The sequence below is a fragment of the Azolla caroliniana genome, unplaced genomic scaffold (assembly GCF_043228905.1).
Source record: "Azolla caroliniana isolate FFs.n. ecotype wild unplaced genomic scaffold, voAzoCaro1.0.p SCAF_18, whole genome shotgun sequence".
In the NCBI taxonomy this organism is placed as follows: Eukaryota; Viridiplantae; Streptophyta; class Polypodiopsida; order Salviniales; family Salviniaceae; genus Azolla; species Azolla caroliniana.
Window position 1 is genome coordinate 9,250,481 of NW_028230453.1, and position 27,104 is coordinate 9,277,584.

A 27,104-nucleotide genomic window follows, 5' to 3' on the forward strand; every position below is an offset into this window, starting at 1 on the left:
GGCATTAGGCATTATGTTGAACCAAATTGGTTCAACGCCAGTCTTAAGCCTCTTAGCCACTTTGTACTTATCTTTTCCCATAATATATTAGCTGTTGTCATCATCTTTTTCTCTCTCTCTCCTCTTCTCACTTCCTCTCTCGGGAATCTTACGCAGTCCCGTCCTCTTAGTACTAATAGTACTGCTCTTCTTTAGTACTAATTCCATCTCTGCTTTAGTACTATTCCTGACAGTTTGAACCAATTTTTTCCTCCAGCCTACTTGTCGTTCTCCCTCATCCTCCTACCCTTTTCCCTATACTATGGCTACTATTAGCGCCCAAGAATATCAATCCGTTTTCTCCGAGCTACAGTGCCTAAAAGAAAAGTTTGTTGCCCTGGAACAAGAAAACCAATGGTTGATAGGGGATCTGCAACAAATCACTCTAGAAAAACAACAAATGCAACAACAACATGGGGAGTTAGCGTTATGGGTACAACAACTCGAAGCAGCGTTGCAACAACAAGGATCAAGTCCCCAAGGATTTCATAAAGAGCCCAAGATTGGACTTCCTGTGAAATTTGATGGAACTCGATCACAATTCCGAGGATTCCTTAATCAGGTACGCTTAGTCATCCAGATGCATCCTTCCCGATATCCCACTGATGCATCTCGAGTCGGCCTAATAGGCACGTTACTTAGCGGCTCAGCCTTGGCATGGTTCACTCCGCTTCTAGAAAAACAATCGCCCTTGCTTAATAACTTTGAAGATTTTATTGGTGAGTTTAAAGCCTACTTTGGAGGTACCGATAGCATCAGGACGGCGATCAACAAGATCCGAAGATTGCGTCAAGGCGATCGTCCAGCCTCTGCCTACGCGGAAGATTTCCGTCTACTCGCCTCAGATATCCCCTGGGATGATCAGGCCCTCATGGAGCAGTTTCGCTACGGCTTGCGCAACGATGTCAAAGACTTTCTTTTAACCTTCCCCAAAGAACCAAAGTCTCTTACGGAGGCAATCAGTCGAGCGGTCCGATGCGACAACCGCCTTTTCGAACGGCGTTCGGAACATCAGTTACAAATACCACGCTCTCGGCCGGAACCCACATACGCCTCAGTCACAGCTAAATCGTTTGCACACGATGTACCTCAAGCCAATATTCCGACACCGATGGAGATCGACACCATGCGTCGACGTGGCCTGTTATCGGAAGAAGAAAAGCAACGACGACGTGCCAATCAATTATGTCTTTATTGCGGTGGACCAGAGCATATCGCCATCAATTGTCCCCATAGGCCAAGAAGACAGGTAAATCAAATCGTCGCCTGTACTAAACCCGAGTCAATTCTTCCCTTCGGAGTGTCTGATAGTATTAATAGTACTAATAGAGTGTCAGATAGTATTCATAGTACTAATAGCCCAAGTATCTCAAACAAATTTGAAATCCTTAGTCAATTAGATGAAGAGTTAAACGATTGAGTCTAGCCAAAATAGGAGTCGTTTGGTTGGATAGCAGCCCTAGATCTATACAACCCATTAGTGGTTCCATTCCTTCCAAGCAAAAGTAATCTCAACTCATAATATTGATAGCCTAACTAGCCCAAAATGAACTTCATGACACTGATATGCAAAATAATTAGGGAAGCATTTGATGTATACCCGATCACATACTCTAAATGCAAAAACGGGAATGTGGTAGAACATCAGAGAGAAATGTGGCCTATGCAGTTTGAACAAGCTAGAGTGTCAAAATTTATATAAATAGGACGCTATATTGACTAGCTACCAAATCCACCTCTTTGTAGAAATAGGTTGTTATTTTTCTCGTGTCCCCATCTAAACATGACCAAACAACTAAGGCCAAATTGGGATTGGCTTGTCGAAATGTACATGCTAGCCGACCGAGCCATACAACCTTGTGTCTGACGCAACTACATATTCGGCCTCAGTGGTAGAAGTGGTTGTGCACTCCTGAAGTTTCGACTTCCACGAAATTGCTCCATTGCCGAATTTGAAGCAATATCTAGTTGTTGACTTTCGACTGTCCACACAGTCAGCAAAGTCCGAGTCAGTGTAACCGACTACTCCTGGGTTCTTGTTCGGAATGAAGAGGATACCAAGGTCTTGTGTGCCTACCAAGTATTTGAATACATGCTTGACTACATTCCAATGTGATTGACTTGGGTTGTGCATGAATCTACTGACAACTCCTATGGCATGAACATTGTCAGGCCGTGTCGCGACTCGCTACCATCGTGTACATCAAGGAGACGACTACCGGTGCGTACATTACCAACTTCATATCTTCCCCCTCCGGACCGGATGTAGGGCAGTCTCGTTGAGACAACTGAAGATTAATGGGGAGCATGGTCGAAGCAGATTTGGTCGAGTGCATGTTGATGCGCTCTAGGACACGTTTGAGGCAGTCGGCTTGAGACAAAAACAATTGTCACTTATTCCGGAGCCGACTAATCTTCATTCCAAGAATATGTGGAGTAGGACCTAGGTCCTTCATTGCGAACTTCAACCGCAATTTCTGAACAAGATCGTTAAGATCTCCAACATGGCGTCAGCGTTGACTTCGACGAGATTTTTTCATCAGTGGAGAAAATGACCACCCTTCGATTCCTACTTAGTGTAGTGGCAGCCGAGGACTTGGAGCTTATACAGTTAGATATGAAGACATCCTTCCTCCATGGCGATCTAGAGGAGGAAATTTACATGGAGTAGCCGAGAGGCTTCATTGCAGCCGGCCAAGAGCATCTAGTCTGTCGAGTTAGGAAGAGTTTTTATGGCCTAAAGTAGGCACCTTGACACTTGTATAAGATGTTTGATGATTTTATCTAGTCAGTTGGCTTCTCAAAGAGCAATGAGGATCACTACCTCTTCATGATAACAACTCAAGATGCGTCTCCCATCTCCTCATCTTATACATGGATGACATGCTACTCTTCGGCCGCAACTAATCTGGCTTTATACTTGGGATAGGCAGAATCTAACGTCTCTTTGATTCGATAGACCCATTTGCACGGAAGAGCATGTCGATTGTTCGGTAAAGTTCGACGAAGTCCCATGTTTTATTGTGTTGGATACAATTAATCTCTAACTCCATCGCTAAGTGTCAGGTGGTCAAGTCGACGCATGCCGATGCTTCTTCATATGACGTAGGCTTGCCGGTGTCCATGAAGAAGATTCCGGGAGAGTATCTATCCGGTGGCTAATACGGTCATTCAGACCATCTAGGGATGACAGGGCTCGCCTGATCATTGCTGATGATCTCTCTTGGGTAGCCGATCCACTTTGTGGATCACTACGTAGGCCGCTCTCTGAGTCAATTGGTCTCGTGGAGGTGACATGCCATGTTGCCACTCTAGTGTGGAGTGTTGGACTGTCAAGAGGAGGGAAGGCATCCGAAAAAGTGACTCTTCTAACTTCAATTGGCCTTTCTGTCATCTTGTGCATCTACGACTCAATGAAAACGACTTCTAAACTTCGGATGATTTGTCAGTTTTTTGGATCCCAAAGTCTGTACCCGAATTCGCCTTCTAATCCATAGCCAAGGAAAATATATTTCTGGGATCGTGGCTCAAGCTTTTGGCGATCATCCTTAGGCACAAGTGTGAATGCTTCACAGCCAAAAATCCGCAACTTCTCGTAATTCGACTACTGGCCGATCCAAAGCTCCTGCGGGATTTGAAGTCCACAGTCCTACTCGGCAACATGTTGATTATGTGCATTGTAGTGATAATCTAGTGTGTTGCATCATGGTGACAATTCTCTCCTGAATTGTCCGATTCATGCGTTTCGCAATGATGTTTTGTTCCGGACTATGCGGAGTTGTTAACTCTTGTTTGATGCCGCATTGTTGGCAATATCTGATGAATTCCTTCGTTTGGAATTCTCCACCATTATCCAATCTTAAGCATTTGAGCTTTTGGCCGGATTGGTTTTCAACCATTGCAAGCCACTCTTGGAAGATAGGGAACACTCGATCTTTGGTTCTTGCTAGGATTGACCAACCACAACCGGTTATCGTTCATATGAGGGTGCAAGGAAATGAGCAAGGTAATGCACAGACCAAGGAAACAAAAAACAGATATAGAGACATGAATATTTACGTGGAAAACCTGAAAAGGGAAAAACCACGGGAGTCCCCAAACTCTGAACTAAATCACTAGATGGTAAGAGGATTGTACAATAAGAAACTCGAAGGCAACAACCTTGAGTTCTTCTTCGTCAACAGATGGCAACAACCACACAGTAACGACTCTGTTTACTCTCTCCTACTAACACTCAGACTTAGTTACAGAGGCAACAACCACACAATAACTATTGCTACAATGATCAACCACACTCATAAAGTTTGCCCTAGATGTATTTATACTTATGCAACTTTCTAGCTATTTATAGATATAGCCCACATGGGGGCACATTCAGACTATTTACAAATATAGTCTTCGAATCGGTTATATAATCGATTCTCGATTTCGTTTTCGGTTTCGGTTTGTTCACTTCATCCCATCCGAAGGGACCTATTTTCCGAATAGTTTTGATTAGATACACCCACACTTTTCTTGTTGAGTCGTCAATAAATGTGACGAAGTAAGAGGAGCCATCAAGAGATTGATGTGGCATTGGACCACAGATTCTAAATGGACCAAGTCGAGGGGACTCGAACTCTCAGCTCTCTAGTCGGGTGTGAAGCGGCAATTTGTTTGCTGTATTGGCAGTGCTCACAAAACTAGTGGTTGGAGAAAGAAAGCTTGGGGATGTATGTATCTAGCTCTAGATAAGTGTGTTATGCCAGCCTTGCTAAGGTGTCTGAGTCGTCCATGCCATAGCGAAGACACGGGAATATCTACCAAGAATATCTACCAAGTATAGTGAGTGTACCCTCTAGCAAGTAGGAGATTCCCCCTGTGGAGTGTCCACCCTCTTGACAAGAAGCCAACACGGATGTCGTCCTCGTCAAGTTGTCTGACTAAGATCAACGGTTGTGAGAGCTCAAGTACATGTCGGACATTGTGTAGTACAAGTGTAGAACCACCTGGGAGGTTGAGCTCTACAATGATGATTCTGATGATAGCGTAGTGCTACAAATTTCCAACTCAGACTGAGTCGAAAAGTCAGGCCGAATATTGCCGAAATTGGTCAGGAAGAACTTCTCCCATGACTATTCGGTTGGTTGGCCGAACCTTGTACTACGTAAGCGTCGTTGGCTGAATCAATTGCAAATGATTTCCTCCGAGCGGCTTCAGTTAGGATTGAGCTTGTGACTTCGGAGTACTTCACTACAGCAGTCGACGCATTGCACACAATTGTAACAAAAGTTTCCCATGAAGGGGGGAGACTACTCATTAAAAGCATCACTTTTAGTTCATCCTCTATTGTCATCCCCTAGGCTAAAATCTGGGAGCTTAGACTTTCGTACTCATTCATGTGTGCTTGGACCAAGTCAAATTCTTTCATCTGAAGGTTGTGAAGGTGCCAAATCAAATATATCTTTGTGGTGGTGACCTTCTTCTCGTAAGTGTCTAAAAGTGTCTTGCATAGTTGGAAGGCAGTTGGACACAATTGCACTGTGAAGTACACTGACTTTGACAAGTGCATCCAAATGGTGGCTCAGACAATTCTATCAAGTTTCGTCATCATTTAGCTTGAATGCTTCTAGAGCGTTTTTTGTCTCGAATGGATCGATTTGACCCTTGACTATTAGATAGTCCTACATCTGCTCCTTCTAGAAGTTGAAGTTCAATCCATTGAACTTCCTTAGACTCATTTCTAATGAGCCGGATGTTGATGTCATCTATGTCGGCCTTGGGAGATTTTGTCTAGAGTTGGCTACAAACAGTGGTAGGGTGTAGCCAACTAGCTCACTCAAATTCGTTCTAGCCGCATTTGGACAAGAGTTTGTTGATTGGGTTTCGAATGACTATTGGATGATGAATTTGCTCCAAGTGGCTACAACAAGTGGGGGGACAAAGCCGACTAGTCGTCCCGAATATCGCTTAGTCGAATTGAGAACAACTATATGCCAAATAGATTTCGAATACCAATTTTTAGAGGCCGATCACAGATTATGTGCCTTCTTTTCAAGTCGATCTTGCTTCCAGTGACTACGAAGATTGGAGGGACAAATTTAAACTATTCTTCCTAGATTTCGTCTAGGTGAGTGAAGCACAAATGAGGTTGCTCCTAGGGTTGGATCTGCTTTGAGTGGTTACAACAAACGAGTAGACATTGTTTAACCTGGTAAAGCACGATCGAGGCCAATTTGATAGAGATTCCACTTTGAGCGGCTACAATCACAAAGGCAAGGTAAAGCCGGTTGGCTTACCTTAAGAGTGATCTAGCTCAATAGAGTGCAAATCTTCAGTTGTCTTTCTCTTCTCAAGATGGGATCTTAAGCTCAGGGTCTTCAAAAAGATAGGGGCAAGAATGTTGTTGAAAACAAATGGCGACCAACAACGAGTTGAATAACCTCGAGCTCTGATACCAAATGTTGGAGTCTGAGACCATCAATGCGGAAACAAGACCAGCATCTATGCTTAGAAGATCACCAAGTTAGCATGGTAGAGCAAGATCAAGGATACAAAGTGAGAGTAAGAGAGAGATAGAGAGGCACACAATGTGTAACTATATTATTCAAAATTTAAAGTTACATCATAATGGAGACAACAACCTTATGAGCTAGGTTACAAATCCAATTATATACTAACTAGTCTATGCAAAGGCTAGTATGAATACGACCATTTGAATACGAGTTCGCTACTTGTCCTTCAAGTGACAACCCGAACTTCGGCAATTTTCAATGCATCTACATCGGTCGTAGCCAGGCGTTGTGAGGAAGGTGTGGACATGTGCCTCAACTTCAGCTTCCTCATTGTATCTTATATATGGGTAAGGTATTGTGTCAATTTTTGAGTCCTCCAATACCCCCTCCACCAAACTGGGTTGCTATCATCAGGGTGTTCAACCTCGAAACTAGTACTGCCGGTCGATACTGGATCAGGAAGTGTTGCTGACTGGGCTTCTGATTCTTGGAGAGGGTGCTCAGTGAATGCGGATTTTGTCACACTCTTGTCTTGTTTTGCACGTTGGGGCTCGGACCGAGTGTGTGGTTCCCTATGGTGTGGCATTCCTACGACTAGGCCTTCCTCCTTTCGCTTGTTCGTTGTGTACTCATAGCTCGAACCGGGCGTGCCAATTTGTGTTACTCCCCTCTGGCGGAACACACTCTCGGTTACTCCTCTTGCCAGGTAACCAGATCAAGGTATTGTTGTAGGAAGGAGGGGAAGGGCTCCGAGTTGTCCCGTCAACTATGACCAAGTTTCTTTCCCCTGACAAATTAAGGTCACTGAGGCACAAGATGGGCTTACGGAGAAATCAATCCGACTGAGTCGAACAATAGAGATAGCGTCGAACAATCGGTCTCAACTATAGATCTGGCTTCTCCTCTCAGACCAACCAATTCGGCCTCTATTTCTATCGGCCATTACTGATTCCACTATAAGACGATCTGTACTAGTATCTCTTTGTATATTCTATATCCTTTGTAAATTATATTACAAATCTCTCCTTAATGTATATGCACATTATGGGGGAGTGTCGAATATGGGTATATAATGGCCATATTCACACTATCCCACTTGGACAGACTAGGTTTAGGACAATTATGTAAATATGTCAAAGGGCATTTGCCCTAACCCAATTAGTATGTAACTGACTTTGTAACCTAGTTCATACTGGTTGTTGTCATTCTTTGATTGTAACGTGTGGAATAATACAATTACATTGTGTGCCTCTCTATCTCTCTCACTCTCTATCTTTGATCTTGATTTTCGTCAAGTTGTCTTATTCATCTCTGTTTCTATTTGTTCAAGTTAATTCTGCCATCATCAACTTGGTGTTCTTCAACACCTACATGTTGTTTCTAATTCCTCACTCACGGTCTCATCTCCAACAACCATGTCATGACATACCTATCTCACTCTAATCGGGATTATATTACCATATGAGAAAATTTCATTAGTAGGAGACAAAGAAGCTAGATGATCTTCCATCATTAGGGATAGACCATCCAAATCTTACTTTTTGTTGGTGAGGCTACTTATAAGAAAGTTTTGTATAGTTGATCATATCTCACAAATGTACATGGAGGTTTCATCTTGATAGAGAGCATACATCGATTGGGTTTTGTTTTTGAAATGGTGAGTTAATCTATTATGAGATATTGCCACCTCACACAAACTATGCATGATCACCAAATGGGGTGATGCACATTGTACATACCACGAGATGCTCTCATGTGTCATAGGTTCTTATGGGTTTGCCTTAAGTCCTAAAATAACTAGTTTACTACTTAACCTAGACTTACACCATTCAAATTAGATTTTGAATTGGTCCCTAAGTTTATCCCTATAACATGTGGCCCAACATTACAATCATACATGTGTACACATGTTTAAGGGTCAATGTATAACACCCATGTATGAAATCTAGGAATAAGGCTTAAACAAAGGACTATATATTTGACTCGGATACAAAGTCATCATGCTCGTTTCTTTTGGTTGAGGTGAGAGTTTTGTTTTTGTTTAGGTGTTTCTTTATTGAGTTCACTCATGTCAAAACAAAAAGAAATTGTTTACCACTATATCTATTTCCCCTTTCTTCCTTGACCACCTTGTGCCCAACCATCACCGTTGTTGTTGCTAGATACACATTTTGTTGTGATATTGGTTGTCAATGTCTTTTTTCTTTGTTTAGGATTGAGTGATTGATCATACTTATTTATCTTGTCCATATAGTGTGCATTTAGACATGTGAAGCATGTGAAAGGGAGTAATGCAATGGATACATTGGTTCCTCCTAGATCAACCTATGCATCAATGGAACCACATATATTTTATAGACACATGACCACCTCCAAGTAATGAAATGATGGTATGGATGGGTTTATAATCCAACCATGCTTCGAGCAACTATATCTAATGCATATAAGCAGTTTGCCATGCTCAAAGGTGGTCGATGAGGTAGCGACAGAAGGGTGATGAGAGGGAGAGTCAACTTCTCTCATAGTGATTATAATTTATAACCATGTATAGCTTATCATTTATGTTATGCAACCATAGATTGACACATGCGTGATATTCGCCATATTCTCCATGCGTGATATTCTCAATATTCGAGAATACAAAATGGCCCTAAGAATATTTAAAAACCATTCGTTTTGTAAAATAAATATACAAACAATTAATTAATTAATTAATTTAAAAATAAATCAATTTAATTCACTAAAAAAAAGAACAATTATTCATTAATAATTTATAAAAATATGATTAGTATAAACTCTCATTTCTAGTGTCAAATAAAAAAAGAGGAGAGTTTATGAACCTTTATTTTATTTAAATAATTGATTTTTTTATTTTAAAAAAACGAATATTTTTTTATTTACTATGAAAACATGATTAATGTGAAGTCTCAATTTTAATGTCATGTAAAAATATCCATAAATTTTGGGAAAAGAAAAGGTGAAGAATTAATGAACCTTTCTTTTATTTTATTTATTTATTTGGTAAAGAATCAAGATCTCCACTGAAAATTTATTACTGTCGAGTCTCTCTCAACTCTCTATTTTATTATCCCCTTTTTATTGTCAAGTCCCCCTTTTTTTCCTAAGAAACTAAAAGGAGGGAGTTCACCTCCTTTTTTTTCCTTTTTTTTAAAAACGAATACTTGACCACACGAATGTATGCGTATTCGTTTGCATTCGAATGGAAAATCCCACGAATGCGAATATGTCAATCTATGTATGCAACTAACTAAGTCTGTCATTAACCATGGTTAAATTAAAGAGGAGCAGGAGGGTTGGTATGTGTATATATAGGTTGTGAATCAAATCATCAAGTGAAGCACATACATACATACATACATACATATACGAGAACAGGTATGGGTGATGCAGAGGATGAAGACTTGACCCATGAAACCATCGAACAACAGCTTGAAGATCATCTCCAAGAACACAAGCTGTCTCTCTGTGCGCTCGAAGAGGCGTTAGCTTGTGATCCACAGAACGAGGAACTTTTAGAGGTCTCTCTCTCTCTCTCTCTCTCTCTCTCTCTCTCTCTCTCTCTCCACGTTTTTCTTATTTGTTTTTGTTGCTCTCTCTTCTTCTTTTTGCGCCCCCTGTTTCCGTCACTTTTCAAACGGTAAACTCTTTAGATGTGATAAGGTTTTTTTTGTCTCTCTTTAGCTGTATCTGATTATCTGAGTGAAATTTCCATTAAAATCATCTAGATCTGTGGGCGAGAAGAAAGCCATTTTTCTTAGCTTAAATGATCGGATGTTTGGGCTGAGAATAATGCTCATGTTTTTGAAAAAATAAATAAATCAGAATTGGGTCAAATTAGGAGACGTTTATAGTCAATTTGTGCAAATATTCTAGAATAACGATAACATATCATAGTTAATTTGTTCATTATACCTTAATCCTTTGTATTGAGGATGCTCCTGGTCGTTTTGTATTTCTTTTTCATTGTTAAGGTACATCATGAACTTTCTACTGCATTAAAGAGTGCTGAAGAAAGCCTTCTACAGTTGAAACGTAACCGACTTCTACACGAAATAGATGATGTTTTGAATGCAAGAGCTAGCGAGAGTGCCAAAAACGCAAAAGGAACCAGTGAGGTTTTGGGGTTGGAAATAACTGAAACCATTGAAAACAGGGAAGATTTGAAATCCTCTCCATCCGAAGCTTTGGCAATTGATTCAAATTTTATGGTTGGATCCAAATGTCGCTTTAGGTATTCTGATGGACGATGGTATAATGGTCACGTTATTGGTTTGGAAAATAAGGGACTGGCAAGGATTTCTTTTTTAACTCCAACAACAGAGAAGATGCAGGTACTCTTGTCATCCCCATTTGACTTATGGTTTTTACACAAGTTTCATCAATGTTTTTCCCATTGATTACATCGAATTTTGAAGTTATTATCTTGATTCATGGTTGAAATTATTTTGCCAAATTCCACTCGGACAGGAACATAGTGAATTGAGTTGATGACTCACACTTACTAGGAATTCTTCGTTGAAGATCAATAATTGCAACGATCTATTCTTATCACGATGAAATTTTGAAAGTTAATCCAAACCTATTAGTCCAAAAGCTACCCCAGATTTGTTTGGATATTGTGGAATTAGAAACCCAACAGAAAGTGTTGAAGAAGACCGGAAATTAAAGAAGAATTGAAACACAAACTGAAATAGGGAAAAGAATGAAGAAGAAGGGACAGGCAAATTGTAGAAGGATTTCACTGTGTCCAAATTGAGGAAATAATTCTCTGTAAAATAAGGAGAAAACTCACTCTTTGGCTCACTGGATCTCTCTCTCAAGATAAAATGAACAGATAGGACTCTATATCAATACAGGAGATATAGAGGCTTGTATATACATTGGCTAAGGCATATGTATGCATGTCCAGATTTTCTGAAGCATTTATAACAAGTTTTTCTCTTTTGCTTCGAAAGAAAAAAATGCTTCATCAAGAAGCAATTTTGCTTTTCAGTTTAGCCAAAATGACCATATTGTTACATATTTAAAATAGAGTGGCATTGTAGAGGCACATAAAATAAACGCTGTCGTATGAAGATCATCTGATTTTCATTACTCTTCAAGTTATCAAATAAATTAGGTTGTAGTAGATAGTGTACTGAGTCGTGACTCTTGGAAGGCTCTGAAAGAAACCATATGTGAAGATCAAAACACTAGATCAAGCCCTTTTCGAAACTCAGAAAGTGCCAAGTAGTATTTGAACTTGTGACCTTGCTAATGCATTTCCTTTAGCTATACATTAGACTATTGTCCACTTCTGTAGAAACTATAACCATCGGCCTTTGTCATGAACTGGGGTCCTTTAATGATTTGAAGGTAGCTTTTTTGTATTTGTGAAGATCGTGCAATTTGTGTCGCATTTATCAATGGTCAAGGTTGGTTTAAAATTTTTTGTTAACATAAACTTATCAGCTGTAGATTTGTTGAAGTTAATTATGAACTTACTGTTTTGCTAACCACCTCTCTCTGCCATGTCAGCAGGGCGTGTCATGATCTATAAATCCTCACTTATCTTTTCTCTATGACACCACTGTCATTTTCAACTATTTCAGTCCTTTACAGCATATCTCTCTCTAAATATAAAATTGTCTCTATTTCTATTCTGTGTTTTGTGAACCATCTTAAATTCTAAACAACCGATTCTTTTCATGCAATGTGAAAGATTATGAATTTGTATCATGAATGAACAGTGGTTTAAAAAGTTTTTTCTGTTAATGAGTAACATGAACCTTATGAAACACAGATTTGTAAGTTCTATGCGGAGCATCGGTGCCGATTCGGCGAGAATTGCCGCATGTCCCATGGTGGGTGATGTTGAGAAGGTTGATAATGTCACTTGAAGAAGAAGATTCATCATGTTTTTTAAAAGAAATGAGAACTTCTGGCAGGTTATGTGGTGCCATTAGATGCACTAAAGCCATTCAAATTCCAGATATTGAAGGCACCATGTATAGGTTCTGTGGTCCTGGCATCCCATTCTTCCAATGGGGAAGGAATATGGAGATCTGCAGAAATTGAATCTTGGAACAATGATCTCGGTCGTGGTAAAGCTGTATTCGTGGATGATGGAAGCTGCCTCGAAGTTGGAATTGAGAATTTGTGCTCTTCAGAGTATGCACAAGTAAGTGATTTAGAAAGCTCAAGCACCAGTGATGATAATGAAGACGAAGACCAAGATGATGAAGACGAAGAAGACACCCAAGAAGCTGAAGAATATGATGATATTGGTGACTTTTCGGGGTTAGGAAGCAAAGATTTGATGAAAGTCAACTCCCCAATGGATAATAACACTCAAGTTTTTGCCAAATGGGAGAAGCATACACGTGGTATGGCATCTAAAATTATGCTCAGTATGGGTTATAGAGAAGGTATGGGTCTTGGTAGAAGTGGACAAGGAATTGTTGTACCTATTCAGGCACGGGTTCTGCCGAAAGGTCAATCGTTGGATTTCATTGGGAAAGAAGAAAGCAATCAAATGGAAGGTAAAAAGATGAAGAAAAAGAGTAGTAGAGGCGGGAAACGCAAGCGTGATAAGAAGTTTGCCGAAGCTGCTCGTCTAGCCAGATTAGGGTCCGAGGAAGAAAGTTCGCTCGATGTGTTTGGATTTATTAATAACCAACTCTCAACACAAAAAGGGGAGGAAGATTCATTGGGCGTAAGTTTAAATGGGGAAAAGGCAGGTAGTAACTGGAGACAGGGAAAGGTGAAAACACAACACAAAGATACTAGGAGATCGCTTATGGCTCAAGCGGATGGGGTTGCGGAGCTTAAAAATAGAGTTGAAAAACTCGAAGAGATGGCGTTGCGCAACCGCAAAGATAAAGCTGTCTATGATGCTGTATCTAGGAAATTGGATGAAGCTCGAAGAGATCTTCGAGCTGCTGAGGCCAACCATGCATCTGCGAGCTTTGCTTTGCATAGTGAGGAGAAAGAGAAAAAGTGGCTTAAGTTTTGATCATTTATATTCATCTCTTTTACAACCCTTGTAATTTGTTTAAGAAATGTCATTTCTAGAATAGCTAATGCAATTGAAAGCTTAAGAGACGGTTTTCTAGGCTTGCTTAATTTGCGTATAAATTATATTCATGTGCACATGCATCATGTCCTAATTGCTGACATTTACCTTAATTACCCACACAAAGTGATGAATGATTTAAATGTTTACGCATAACGTTTCCTATTGGTGAACAATCAGCACTCAGCAAATTGCAAAGCAGAGCATTTTATTGCAGTAAAAAGTGGACATTCATTTATACGATATAAATGATTGGGGAGCACAAGCTAGTTTTCCCACGATGTTAATATTGGGGAAAACATAGTTGAAATTAAAACCTGCATAAATTAAAGAGGAAAAGTGAAATGGTTAAAATATCCTTATGCACATGCTCCATTTATGCACAAGAAATCTATGTGTATTTATGCCTTGCCGAAGTGAAGAATTCTTGTTTGTTGTGGGATGAGATATGGTTTTTCATCCTTAATAGTAAAGTTGTGGAACTTTGGCATTTGTTTGATTTTGTGTATTTAGTTAGAGATTGAAATGTTTTTTAATGTGTAAAAAGAATAATGAATGACTTGCTGATTGCTTGTGTATACACAAAATTCCTTGATGACAAATTATTGAGTTGCTACGGAAAAGATTATACTCCAGTCAATGCATTTTATTCTTGGTTAGAACCTGTGCCTTGTGAGATATTTTAATTCTCAACACCGTCATGGCTCTTTCTTCAAATGGGCAGCTTAGTGTTTGAACACTATGAATTCCCCATTTACAATGTATGGAAACAAGTATTTGAGTTCAGTGGATATTTAGATAGAAATTGCAGGAAGCTATACAATATGCTCAAAAGTAGATACTAAATATAGCCTTCACGTAAAACTGTTTGGGGTTTGATTTGGCAAAGTATTATGGATCCTTGGGAATCAGGTAACTTTTATTGCCAAACATATATGTAGAATATAGGATGCCTTGAAGATAAAAACATCAAACTTTATGACAAATTCCTCCTTTGTGGAAGTAATCAATTTGTTCTAAATGTCCTCTAGGAGGTTGAAACATGAATGTTGTCCTTAAATTGTTTGAGGTTGTAGTGCGCAATATTCATTGTTGACCTCTAATTAGCTGAATTCTTATTTCCTAAACAAATCACTAGGTAGTTATGACAGTATTAATCTTCTTCTTCACTAATAACTAATATATAATTGCAACAAACAATTTCCTGTTATGATATTGTATCAAAGTTAGGGCAATTGGGAAGCTACATTGGAACAAGTTATAATGAGTCAAAAGTGAGAAGCATTAAACAATTTAAGATGGAAAAGAAAAAGCAAGTTGAAAACCATGCAAATATGATACAAATGCACAAATATTTCGTTTCTCTTTATTAACTAGTGGCCTTGATCAAATAACACATTATTTAAGTTTTCTGCGATTCACACATAGAAAGAATATATGAGTGGAATACGTTCTTTTAAATTTTATTTCAAACCATCCACTGAAAATTGATAACGACCCAATTGATCCCACCACATTAGAATTGGTAATTCTAGACAAATCAATGCAACGGTTAATATTTGCATATAGGAGCTTGCCATCAATGGAAACATGAAATCCACAATATGCGACAAACTTGCCAGTAATTCATTAAAGAGGTATGCAAGACAAAATCTTTCTTGCCAATAAAAGAAAAGATGAAATGGTAATGTTTGGAGCCTCAACTACTTTGATGGATAAAATTGTGAGCACAAGCTCATAAAGATGTAAATCAATCTACCAAATTGAGCCTTTTTTAGCTTTTCATTGATATAAAATGATGTGAAAGACTTGGCTAGTAATAAACAATAAATAGTGCAAAATAGGGCAAGGTGTAGAGCATGATGGAATATAAAAAATAATGAGCATCTAGTGCATGGAAAATCGTGCATTTTTGGCAGGTATCTTTAACCTAATCTTTCATACGGAAATGCAAAATAAGTGAAATTCTCACTTCTATAAGTTTAACACATATTATAGCTCTAAATGTGCATCAACACCCAAATTCGAGAAAAATATAGAATATTAAAATCTTTAAACAATACATTCAATATTACAGATCCTTGATATACATCAGGCGTACATAATTGATAATACTTGCTTTACATGAAGCCTTTAAATAGGGCTTCTATACAGCGTTTCCTTGGAGAAAAAATTAGCATCAGTAAGAACTATGTCGCCGAAAATGAGAATCACCAAGCGGCAACCAGCGATATGGCATAGGAGAAGTAACCGAAAGACCCATTCCAAGATCCTGATCTGGCTCTACATTGATCAGATCATGCACTGCTTCTTGAATACATTCATCACGTACACCTTCAACATGAGGATAATCCCCACAATATTTGTCTGGCAACAAACCACCTCTGCAACACCAATGGTAACAAAATATATGATTTTTCAGCACGAGCTGCTGCTTTCAGAGAGACAACAAAAAAGCATAATGATAATCGACACTGGCATATTATGCAAAAATAGTTGGCCAAACGGTATACAAACTAGTTGGCCAAACTAGCAAGGAGAACCTATACAAACAAAAAACGGTATGGAGCTTGCATTCACAAGAGGATTACACCACAAGAGATGGAACCCTTCAAAAAAGATATAGGATGACATCATTTCTAAAGATGTGAAAGGATTCTAGCAGGATGTGAATGAGTGTTTTCTAAGAGATCTTTTGAGCTGCAAAATGTCCGTAGATTTCTTTGACCATAGGGTTGTGCACTACAAAAAAAAATTATCGAAATAAAACAGTTCTATTTATAACTTGCTCATGAAGCCAAGAATTCAAACCAGGATCATCAGTGTCACTATCCATTCTACTATCATGACTCCCTCAATCATTGCTGATAAAGACAAATTATCCTCACACACACAGGGTAAAAAGACGACAACTCTAGAAACAAAATTAGGAGACAGAATAAAATCAAACAATTAAATGTTTTTCATACTGTTTTGAAATATCATATCGCTTCGGTGTCAAGTATTTTGCCACGGTCAACTTCAATCCACTTCCATCATCCATGGGAAAGAAGTACTGCCAATAGACTCATAGAACATTAGTAACAGAACACATGCTATTGAGATGCAAGCCACCTACCTATATAACACAAGACATGATGACTTGTTCAGCAAAGCACATAGGTACTTTCCTAATTTCTCACATAGAATGCAATTCCTGAACTGCTTAAGATGCAAAACACCAATTCCTCACTCAATGGAGACATAGCAACTCACTTGTACAACACCCTTGCCAAAGGTTCTTTCTCCAAGAACAATTGTTCTCCCATTGTCTTGTAGAGCACCTAAAAGGACCTGATAGAGAAAACTAATTTCATAAACTTTCTGAATATATAAAGGCACTACTCTATACCAGTGCACACAAAATGAATTAAGATTCATTTACTTCGCTTGCACTCGCACTATTTCGATTGCAAATGGTCACAACGGGAGCATGAGTTAATACACCAGGATGTCTCCGAAAGATTGTATTCTGCAAATAGACTTCTTAAATTTTAACAAGAGCATACTTTATGTGAAACAACTTTCTACGATAAGCACGAGCTATAGATTATATAAAAATCTTCATGCTCGCATGCCATATATATATAATGATCAAACATGAGCATGTAAATTTCATTAGCTTTACATACTGGAAGACTGCCAGCCACATATGCAAAATCATCAATATCAGCTGCATTACTCCGTACTGTTTCTGTGATATCACAGCCCTTGCAATCTAACCAAAGAGCCTGCAATATATCAGATTACTTCATCCAATATCTATTAAAAGAGAGTATAGAAACATGTAAATTTCATTGAGAAGAAAGTTCTTACAGCCATGGCTACTGCTTCTTCGAATACACCCCCTGGATTATTCCTCAGATCAAGTACTGCAAGATATTTTAGTGTGATGGAAGTCAATAGCATCCAAAATGCGCAGATTATTGTTGAAAGCATATTCAAAGGCCTTACTGTAGCCATCTACCCCAAGAGACTCTCCTTCTCTGATTGCTGAAGCCATCCTTTTGGTGCCATCATGTGTAAAATAATGCAACCGAATATATGCTACCAGCTTACCATTGCCAGCATCCATCATTTGCAATTTTAATGGAGGCAATGGAAGTGACCTTCTTTCCAAAAGGAGTTTTTGAGGAACAGCTTCAGGGTTTTGAGCAATAATTTCCAGTTCCACCTGCCAATTAACAGAAAATGTTATATGAATATGCTGCAGCTGTTATTAGCATAGTGCCATGGGTAAAAAAAGTCATCACATTATCTTTAGGGAAACACAGCAAGGTCAAGGGTAGTGTACAAATATTGAATTTCCTTGATTATGTCTACACAAATCCTTTTTTTGCATATAGAGAGTCTAGAGTTGAGTTTTATTAGCATCTAATACAGATAGAACTTTTGCTTAGAAAAAATCCCTCCAATATTTCTCTACCCTCCTCACATTGACACTGTTATTCATCTGGTACCTCACAGATGGACCTCCAACATCAAGGTAGCCATCATCACAGCCTGGGACAAAGCCAAGATCGATCAATTGAGTCCCAATCCCATACTATCAGAAAATCTCTCTAAAAGCCCAGCAATGGTATTAAATTAAAAACTGTTTGAACCATTTTGAAACTAGTTTTACGCAGAATTAATTAGGAGAAATCAGATCGTAGTAGTTGTAACTACCTTGACTAGATAATCTGACAATAGTGGAAATAGTCAGGGGCTTATAATCGTACTTTCAGTTCAGAAGTAATAGCTATTTTGTTGTGCATTTATGTGCTCAACAATTACAGTGCAGTCAGAGTTTAGATATAATGACTAATGTAATCCGATCCTACTGGAAATAGTAATTAGTGGCATCTTTGAGTATGGCTAGGTGAGGATTAACTAGGATTCACGTTAATATTGGCCTGACTACTTATAATAGTTCTGAATATACATTTGCAAGTGCTTGATCTTGCATTTTGAGAGTGTGCTAGGTAGATTTGGATACCTTATTTCATTTTCTTGAAAATTTAAGAGGAAGACTGGACTAGATTCATGAAAACTCTCAGGTATTCCGGCTAGATTCTAAGGCTTATATCCTTAGATTGACACCCTTTTAAATTCCAAAGGCTAGCCTAGTGAATGATAAAGCTAACTTTCACACTTAGAACTTAAGCACAGCCAGTTAACTAATTCAACAAACAAAACTCACTACATGCCTAGATGAAAAGAATTCCTTCACATCATCTGCAGTTCACAACCTTTTCATGAATGCACGTGACATGAAAACATGCTTTTCTATACAAAAAAACTGTCACATTTGCAATTGCACTGCATTACACAAATACCCCCTCAAATAAAAGAGTTCCATAGAAAAGTTTGTTTTTCTGGAAAAAACATATGAGATTTACAAACTTTAAAAATCCATTTGTTCTGCTGAACCACATTATCTAATACAAGCAATAAGGCAAGGACATGAAAGATACCAATGAGCCAATTGGACCTCGAAGCAATGTGACGGCTTCATCAGGAGTAAGCTCATCAACTGGATAACCATCCACAGACAAAAGACGCTCACCACCCAAGATTCCAGCCTGTGAAATTAAGTACTTTAATTGTCGATGTGCATTTAGGAATAAGACAGTTCAGAAAAACAAACAGGATTAGCCTATGAATAAAAAGCACAACAATTTGCATCAATATAGCATGGTGAAGAAAAAGAGAGGGGACCAACGAATTCATGCTATAACACCACGCCAATCATTACCTAATGTGGCATATTCCTTCCACCAATCATTATGTTGTTTGTATATCTCATGATAAAAATACATGGATAATAATGATTATAGGCATCTTTTTTATCCATAAATTCTGAGATTCATCTATATATAGCATGAAACAAAATGTAGTTTTAATAACATGTTAGATAGTAACAAGCTATACTTCCATTAGTTACCATTCACAGAAACCAGAATGTTATTAAAGATGCTCACTCCCATCGACTGCAGGCATGTTAAGGGGTTAATTAAGCAGCATTTCAGAGCAAAGGCCATCACATGCCAGAATTGTCAATGTGCATGTGCCATGCATATGGAATTCGGGAATCAAGGGGATGCAAGAAGTGTAGGGTCAAATCAAAGGAATTGCAAGGAGATAAGCTTCTAGCAAGCATGAGGCATGTAAATGGGGCATTCATTACATAAAAAATTCATCAAGACTTCATAAGTCATTTGGTTGAGAAATGACTCAACAGCTCTCATTCTCCACCGTCCAAACAGGATTGTTCATCAAACAAATGAAGAGGATTTTAAATTTTCCATATTGGAATCTAAAACATGATTTCGAAAAGTTATGAACATGTTTGGAGCATTTTGCTGTATTTATAAGAGACTTATACACTGTGAAACTGTCTGAATTTTCAAAATTCAAGTTCAACGCCCCAATTTCAATAACTGGAACACAGTATATTAGGATGAAATAGAGTTCTCATAATTCATGTTAAAAAGGACAAGAAGGTGAGAATTTGAACACTTGAGAAAAAGGTTACAAAGTGACATTTGAAATGATTCACAACTATAGTGTTCTATAACCATTCCATGAGAAAAGGGTACCTTGTGAAACATATGAAAATGTTTCACAACTATCTGTTGAAATTTTGATTGAGACTAGACCCCAGACTCAAATCAGCTTTTCATTACCTTTTCTAGCTATAGAGAAAAACTGGGGCTGCTTCAAATATTGACCGAAACAAGTTAATTAATGCTGAAAAATGCGAAGAAAAACTAGCCTCCACTCACCTACAAGAACTTTAATAGGAAGCATAGCTCTCATTTTCATCAGTGATTCAGATGTACTCTCAAAGTCCTACAGTGTTATCTAGCTATGTCGTACAGAGGAGTCTATAGACTCGAGGAAACTATACAGCTTAATATAACCAGTCAAGTAGCTACCACATCAAACATCGTTGTCATGTTGATGCAACTCGAATAAAATAATACATACCAAACTATTATAGGCATTACCAATAAAACAATTGCCATTTTCATCCAATCTCTTTCTATGAGATGATGTAAATCTATTATGGATAATATCGGTGGTGATTAGTACTATTCAAAAATCAACCTCTTCAGCAGGAGAGCCAGCAAAAGGAGCAACAATCTCAAATCCACCCTTTGGATGTCGTCTTCCAATCTGCATGAAAAATTCCTAGCTATAAGAAACTAAAGCAGTGCAGGATTCTTTAAAATGATAATGCAGGGAATAGCTGCATGAGAACATATGCATACACAACTGTGAGCTGCATTGATTTACTTATTCATTCCATTATCTTCTTTGATATATACTGATATGAAATTAAATACAAAACTCAGAGGCACAAAGCACTGTTATATGGGCATGATGAGAAAAATATTTAAATATAAGAATAGCACTATGAGTCCATGGAGAACCTCCATTCCAACTCCAGTATATTGATAAACCAAATACTTCAGCTCGGACTGGATGGGCCGACGAAGTGCAAATCTGTACTCTTCAGGAGTAAGAAATGAGCTATATCGATCCCCAAGCCGAGCAACCAATTGTTTCACAGCTTTATACCTAAACAAACCTTTTCCTATTAAGTCAAAGAAATGTGCGCATATAAAATGCATATGAAATGTGTGTCCTCTTCAAAAGCTATGAATCACTATCACTACTTTCCACTTACGTTTCAGTTTTAGAATACAGCAAACCACCTGCCTCTTCTAAAGATTGGAGCAAATCACCGGCCCATTCTGTCTGAGAAAATCTGTTTAATAGATATCAGCACCTTAGCCAAAATAAAGATCGTCTTTATGCCCATCCTTCTATATGTAAAAGCACCTTCCATATTGATCGAAATATTCCTGCAATGCTCGGAAAGTATGGTATCCTAAGAATAGCTGTGTATATGCATGAAACCAAATAGAAATAGAAGTACATCTCAAAGGCAAAATTAATTTATAGTTCTCAATAATGTACTTAATCAAATTGAAACAAATTTACACATGAAAAATCAGTCACCTACATTAGATACGGTTTGCCATACTTGCTCCAACAACCTGAATTAACAAAAACAATCAGGAATATCACCCACTTCCACTATCATTAAATTAAACATTAAGCAAGAAAAAATAGGAAACTATGATCATGACATGTACATGTAACAAGTATAAATGATGCAAACAATGTGGAAAACAAGAGAGCTATTTACATACAATAGTATTCAAGAATCTACACAAATGAAATCACAGAGAATGGGGAAAAGAAGTGCTGATTGTGAGGGTGGCAAGAACACCTCCTAGGAGAGTGTCGCCAAAATGACTGACTGCTTCAACCAACTCATTGGTCTGAATTACTAATGAAAAAATAAAGTACTGGTTCTGTTTAATCAAGCCTCATACTATGAACCCTACTACGATAGCCAAGAAGGAATTATTTCAAACAAAGCAACAAACTTTCATGCAGGTGGGTGTATTTTTAGAAGAGGATCTTAGTGCCCAAGCTAGCACATAGGGGAGAATCTATGCTGCTTGCTGCTAGTGCAAAGGGAAAGGTTGGCCTTCTATAGAAGCAAAGTGGTGATTCTAGAAAAGCACACCAATTGACAGTGGGAGACCTATTGGTCCTGATTTCGGCTTGCATTGAGAATGAAAAAAAATGATATCTTACTTAACCACAAAGAAACAAAACATACTACCAACGCTTCAAGCATACTTGCTAAAAGAATGAGCAACTATGGAAATTTGATTACAACTTAAATAAGATTCTGAGAGCAATTGTTCCAAACAAGATAGCTTGCACTGAAAATAGAAAGAAATCTGAAATTTCACTTAATTAAAAAGAAACCAAACACACGATCAATACTTCAAGCACATTTCCTAAAAGAATGAGCAACCTATTCTCAGTATTTTGTTCCTTGACATTATTAGGACATCCCACTGGTTCCTCACATCTTACACTGCCTTTGTCCATTGATAATTTGAAGCCATTCCACCAGCTTCTCTTGCCTTTAGGTGTGACTAGCCCCAAATTCATGATGGTAAGTGTGAAGTCAGTTTTGGTTCGTAAGAAAAGATTGTGGCAAACACGTTGAATGCTAAGATGTCTAAGAATAAAGCGCAATGAGAAAGGATCAAGTGTTAAAGGAGGAAGGAACTTGAAAGGATATAAAGAGGCGTTTTTCAAAAGTAAAAATAAAATAAAAAAAAAGGCATGGATATGAAGCTTTAGGTGGAGAAAAAAGCTCATAATTTCTTCATTCAATATCCAAATTTCAAAAGAAAAAATTCATAAAAAAATAAAAAATAAACTGACAACGAGAGCTTTCCAAAAATATCTTGTATGACAAATTACAAAGGAACGAAAGAAAGATATATTAACGTCTTTTAAGAGGCCAAAATGGCCAATAAGACCAAAAAAGAGATTACATCTTAAGTGTTGTCCTGTCTTTGAGAACAAATCAAAATAAAATAAATATTACACAGTAAATATAAAAGTAAATAAGATGAAAAGAAAAGAAACGAGGAAATCTGGTTTTTGGCACATGTGAGATTCTCAAGTTAGGTATATTGTAGCTTTTGTCTTCAAAAGATCTCTAGCATAGGTCGATCCAAAATGGAAATGTCTCCGAAGCAAGGGAAGCACCTACGATGGCGGGAGATAATGGCTTTTATCTGTCGATGACAAGGGTGTCAAGGTCGTGGTCCATGGGGCCGGGGCCTACGTGCACGGCAAATTGCCATTGCCCGATCAATTGTAACCCCTTTGGTATGTCCTGGTCTTGAGCCCATTTGTGTGTCCCATGATTGACTTGTAGCATTAGTAGGAGTGATGGGGCTAAAGAAAGTTGTGATTGTTCTTTGTGGACAATGACAAACATAGTGTTCCTCAAATTCTACTCCTTGATGACACAATTGGCAAATTCTCTCTTCTAGAGGTAGTCGTGTATATCTGGCTACCTCAATCTGTAGCTGATGTGATGAAGTTCGCAGCTGCCCTATCACACTACGCAACGCATAGGATAGATGTATGTCCATATAAGGTGGCCTGATGGCGAATCCATCCTCCAATGTATGTAAGAAGTGTGTCTTAGAGTGGGCCATCTTTGTACCAAGTGGTATTTTGGGGCTGATCCATGTTATCTTATTTTCCAAGTTAATAATATCAGTTCAAATCACTTTGTTCTTTTCCACTTTGGTCATATTTAGATGGGGACAGTCCAAGCTATATTGGAACGGGGGTAGTGCATTTATACTCATGCCATGTGACTCGAACCATTGCTGCATTTCAGCATACCAACAATGAGTGTCTCCATTTTCAGCCAGTTGTCTTAATGACATAAGTGCCAACCTTGGGTACCTTCGTTTAGGGAGCTCCCAAAGACGTTGGAGAAATAGTGATAGAAAAAAAGCACCTCACATAGACTTGAGTATATTTTTTTAAAGCAAGAATAACACAACCAAAAACCTATAAATAGGGGGGTATTCTTAGCCAAAAAGGAATGGAGGAAGAAGAAGGTCTACAAGAAGTGAGAAGACCCTTGGTAGGAGGGAGGAAGAATAGAAGGTCTACAAGAAGTGAGAAGAACCTTGGTAGAAGGAAGGAAGAATTGAAGTCTATTTTTCATTTAGAGTCGTTGAAAGAAAAAAGTTCTATGTAGTTGAGTTTTTAGTTGGAGTCTAAGAAGCTTGTATTGTTCCCCTAATGTTATGATATAACGTTCCTTTATCTTCCTTGTCTCTTCTCAATCTTTTCTCTATCTCTCATCAGTAAGCACTGTCAAATCTGAAAGTTAGAAGATAGTAGTGTACTATGATGAAAGCAAGGAAGTGGTTCACAGCCTATTTTCAGTATTTTGTTCTTTGCCATTATTAGGACATCCCACTGATTCCTCACATCTTACATTGTCTTTGACATTGATGACTTGAAACCATTCCACCAGCTTCTCCTGCCTCTAGCTGTGATTAGCCCCAAATTCATGATGGTCAGCACTTTCAAATCTGAAAGTTAGCAGACAATAGTGTACTATGAATAAAGCAAGGAAGTGGTTCAGTCTCAAATAATCTACCCATTTGGAATAGGTGTATAACTAGGATAATTATAGATGGCATAACACAAAGCAATGGATTCGAGAACATATGCTACTTCAGAACAACCCAAAGATGGGAGATCAGAGCAACTATATGGAGAGCAAAATTCCATACTCCATAACGCGTCTTGAAATTGGAAGAAAGCAAATTGAGTTTGATACCTTAAAAGAGTTTACAAACACATATTGAGGGTAAAATACCTTGAAATACCTCCCTCAGGTCACAAGGGGAATTGGACGTTTACACAGAAAAACATTAAAAGAGAACTTCATCTAACTGGATCCAAGAAATACTCGAAATGGTTTGCGAAAGACGTAGCATGTTGAAGAACATCTAGATGTGCATGTAGAGGAAAAAGAAAGAAAGATATATTAACATCTTTTACGAGATCAAAATGGCCTATTAGATGGAATGAAAGGAAAAAAAAAGAATGCAAGTTCATGTTTTACTCAGCCACATCAAAAAACTACAGAGACATCACCTATGAATTAAGAATGCTCTTGACTCATCTACTAGACCACATAACCAAACTCATGGAAGATCCAAGTGGTGAAATGAGGAAATAACACTAATTTTTCATTTCAGCATTTACTCTTTCTTCTTGTTCTACCATTTAAAAATTTCCAATCCACACAATCAGGGAGAGTGCTCTTTATGATTTGGGTCATGTTGGTCTCCCATAGAGATTAATATGTCATCATCATCTTGGAGTTCAGGGTGATGCTCACCCATCCACAGGCTTCTCAGGCGATTCACACTCCTCGTGTTTGGCTCTTCTTATTTCGTGTTCCCTTGTATGTTAGGATGGTCACGATAACTTTTCTTTCTACTTCTTCATCTCCTATTTATCAAGCCTCTACCATCAGACCTCTCCTCTTCCTTCTAAGGCTTAAATGCCTCCTATGATGTTCCTTTCAGTGAGGTTTCCTTAAGCCTTAATTTTTACACCATCTTCTTCTCGCATTTTGTTTCTTGTCTCCCTTTCCTTGGTCGTGTTCCTCAAACTTATATAAACAAACATGCAGACTTGTGCACAACCACGTGTAAAATATTATACACCCGTACACACACCATGCGAAAAAATACCACTAATTGGTACATAGCATGAAAACCCGGGGTCCAATCCTACAATCTATGCGTACGAAAAATACATAATAGCACACTCTTATATGTTCTTCTCAGGAGATGATACTGTGCTAGTTATATACATTATTGTTTACTTAAGGAAGCATTGATCTTTTTGCTTTCACAAAAGAAATATATGCAGTATGTACAAACGCTCATCACAACATGTATCTTTTCAACAAGAGGAACATACCTCCGATTTCTCGTGCATTCCTTGCAAATTTTCTCCTTCTCTTGCAACCCCTGCAAGAGCTCATTGTATCTCTGGAGCCGCATCATCCCCATCCAAGCATCGCTAGTAAACATTCCTCTTTTCATCTGACCACTTTCATGTTCCTGGATGATTTGTTCATAATCCAGACTAGCACTTCCTCCTCCAATCATTTCTCCCTGATGTCCACCAGTATGTTCACCCAAACGCAGAGCCATATGTTTGTCCATACGTTCACAATTCTGAGAGCCAAAATTTTCGGGCACAAACTTAACCTCCTGAGGAGTGAGCCTTCCAAGTTCAGGAGGTGCCCTATGCACAGGTCTATTGCCAAATCTCCACCCTCTTTGCGGTTGATTCTGGAAGGAGATACAGACCTGTGGATCAGAAAGACCTCTTAGCCCTAACCTAGAGGTGGATGCAGCCGCAGCAGGGATAGCATTTAAGCCAAAGGAAACCACCATAGCTCCAGCAATAGCTCCCACTAAACTAGCTACGCTGCGGGTTGATGGTGAATCAGATTCCTTTTCTTCATCATCATCATCATCTTCTTGGAGGAGTCCATATCTTGAAGGAGGGAAGGAATCTGCAGAGAAAGAGGTGGGGATTGAAAGCAGTGAATATACCTGGTGGTGCATAGTTGAGACTCGAGATGTACATAATATAATGAATGAATGATAGATGAGTGAGTTAGTTCTTCACAATGAATTGACTTGGGTAGTAATGGAGGCTACCAAATAATAATATGAAAGAGGGTTGACTGGCTTAGAAGTGAGGGAATCGCTCACCGGAGGGCGCGGGCGCGTGCGCGTGCGATCTCCACCGTCCCATGAATCTCGACTAAAAGAAACGTGCTCTCAGAAAAGCTAACAGACTCTGTCACCAGGAGCCCGACCGACTCAGAGCAACAGCTCGACTGAAAAGCAGTTATCAAGAACTTCAAATAATAAAAAGTACAATAAAATTGTCTAAATGTGAGTAGCCTCGTGATAAGAATCATTCCTTGGAATTGATAGCTGTAGAGTTCAAATCTTTTAGCATTC

General features: G+C 38.5%; 2 protein-coding genes across 4 annotated transcripts; one reads left to right on the top strand and one right to left on the bottom strand.

The window, feature by feature from the left end:
* Positions 1-9,896: 9,896 nt before the first annotated feature.
* On the top strand, positions 9,897-13,635 carry LOC147852362 (zinc finger (CCCH-type) family protein / D111/G-patch domain-containing protein). The gene is made up of 4 exons (XM_087334209.1): positions 9,897-10,072; positions 10,526-10,885; positions 12,337-12,397; positions 12,482-13,635. The coding sequence occupies exons 1-4, from the start codon at positions 9,932-9,934 to the stop codon at positions 13,546-13,548; spliced, it is 1,629 nt and encodes a 542-aa protein (XP_087190335.1). The 5' UTR covers positions 9,897-9,931; the 3' UTR covers positions 13,549-13,635.
* A 2,000-nt stretch (positions 13,636-15,635) lies between these two features.
* LOC147852363 (uncharacterized) lies at positions 15,636-26,705 on the bottom strand. Of its 3 annotated transcripts, XM_087334222.1 has the most exons (14): positions 26,044-26,705; positions 21,662-21,695; positions 21,478-21,500; positions 21,323-21,403; positions 21,066-21,213; positions 20,740-20,808; positions 19,104-19,211; positions 17,602-17,821; positions 17,464-17,519; positions 17,280-17,378; positions 17,033-17,119; positions 16,864-16,941; positions 16,578-16,663; positions 15,636-15,992 (listed from the first exon to the last, which is right to left on the bottom strand). In XM_087334222.1, the coding sequence occupies exons 1-14, from the start codon at positions 26,697-26,699 to the stop codon at positions 15,788-15,790; spliced, it is 1,950 nt and encodes a 649-aa protein (XP_087190348.1). In that variant the 5' UTR covers positions 26,700-26,705; the 3' UTR covers positions 15,636-15,787. The 3 variants fall into 3 exon arrangements, with proteins under 3 accessions (XP_087190348.1, XP_087190349.1, XP_087190350.1); XM_087334223.1 differs by lacking the exon at positions 20,740-20,808; XM_087334224.1 differs by lacking the exon at positions 21,662-21,695 and having other exon boundaries at positions 26,044-26,209.
* Positions 26,706-27,104: the final 399 nt, after the last annotated feature.

Excerpts from the sequence above, each read along its gene's own strand:
- LOC147852362 (XM_087334209.1), top strand. The coding sequence starts at position 9,932 with ATGGGTGATGCAGAGGATGAAGACTTGACCCATGAAACCATCGAACAA. Across the intron at positions 10,073-10,525 it reads AGAACGAGGAACTTTTAGAG|GTACATCATGAACTTTCTAC; the intron begins GTCTCTCTCTCT and ends TTCATTGTTAAG. Across the intron at positions 12,398-12,481 it reads GAATTGCCGCATGTCCCATG|GTTATGTGGTGCCATTAGAT; the intron begins GTGGGTGATGTT and ends AACTTCTGGCAG.
- LOC147852363 (XM_087334222.1), bottom strand. The coding sequence starts at position 26,699 with ATGCACCACCAGGTATATTCACTGCTTTCAATCCCCACCTCTTTCTCT. Across the intron at positions 17,520-17,601 it reads TCTTGGGGTAGATGGCTACA|TACTTGATCTGAGGAATAAT; the intron begins GTAAGGCCTTTG and ends AATATCTTGCAG. Across the intron at positions 16,664-16,863 it reads TTGGCAAGGGTGTTGTACAA|TACTTCTTTCCCATGGATGA; the intron begins GTGAGTTGCTAT and ends GTCTATTGGCAG.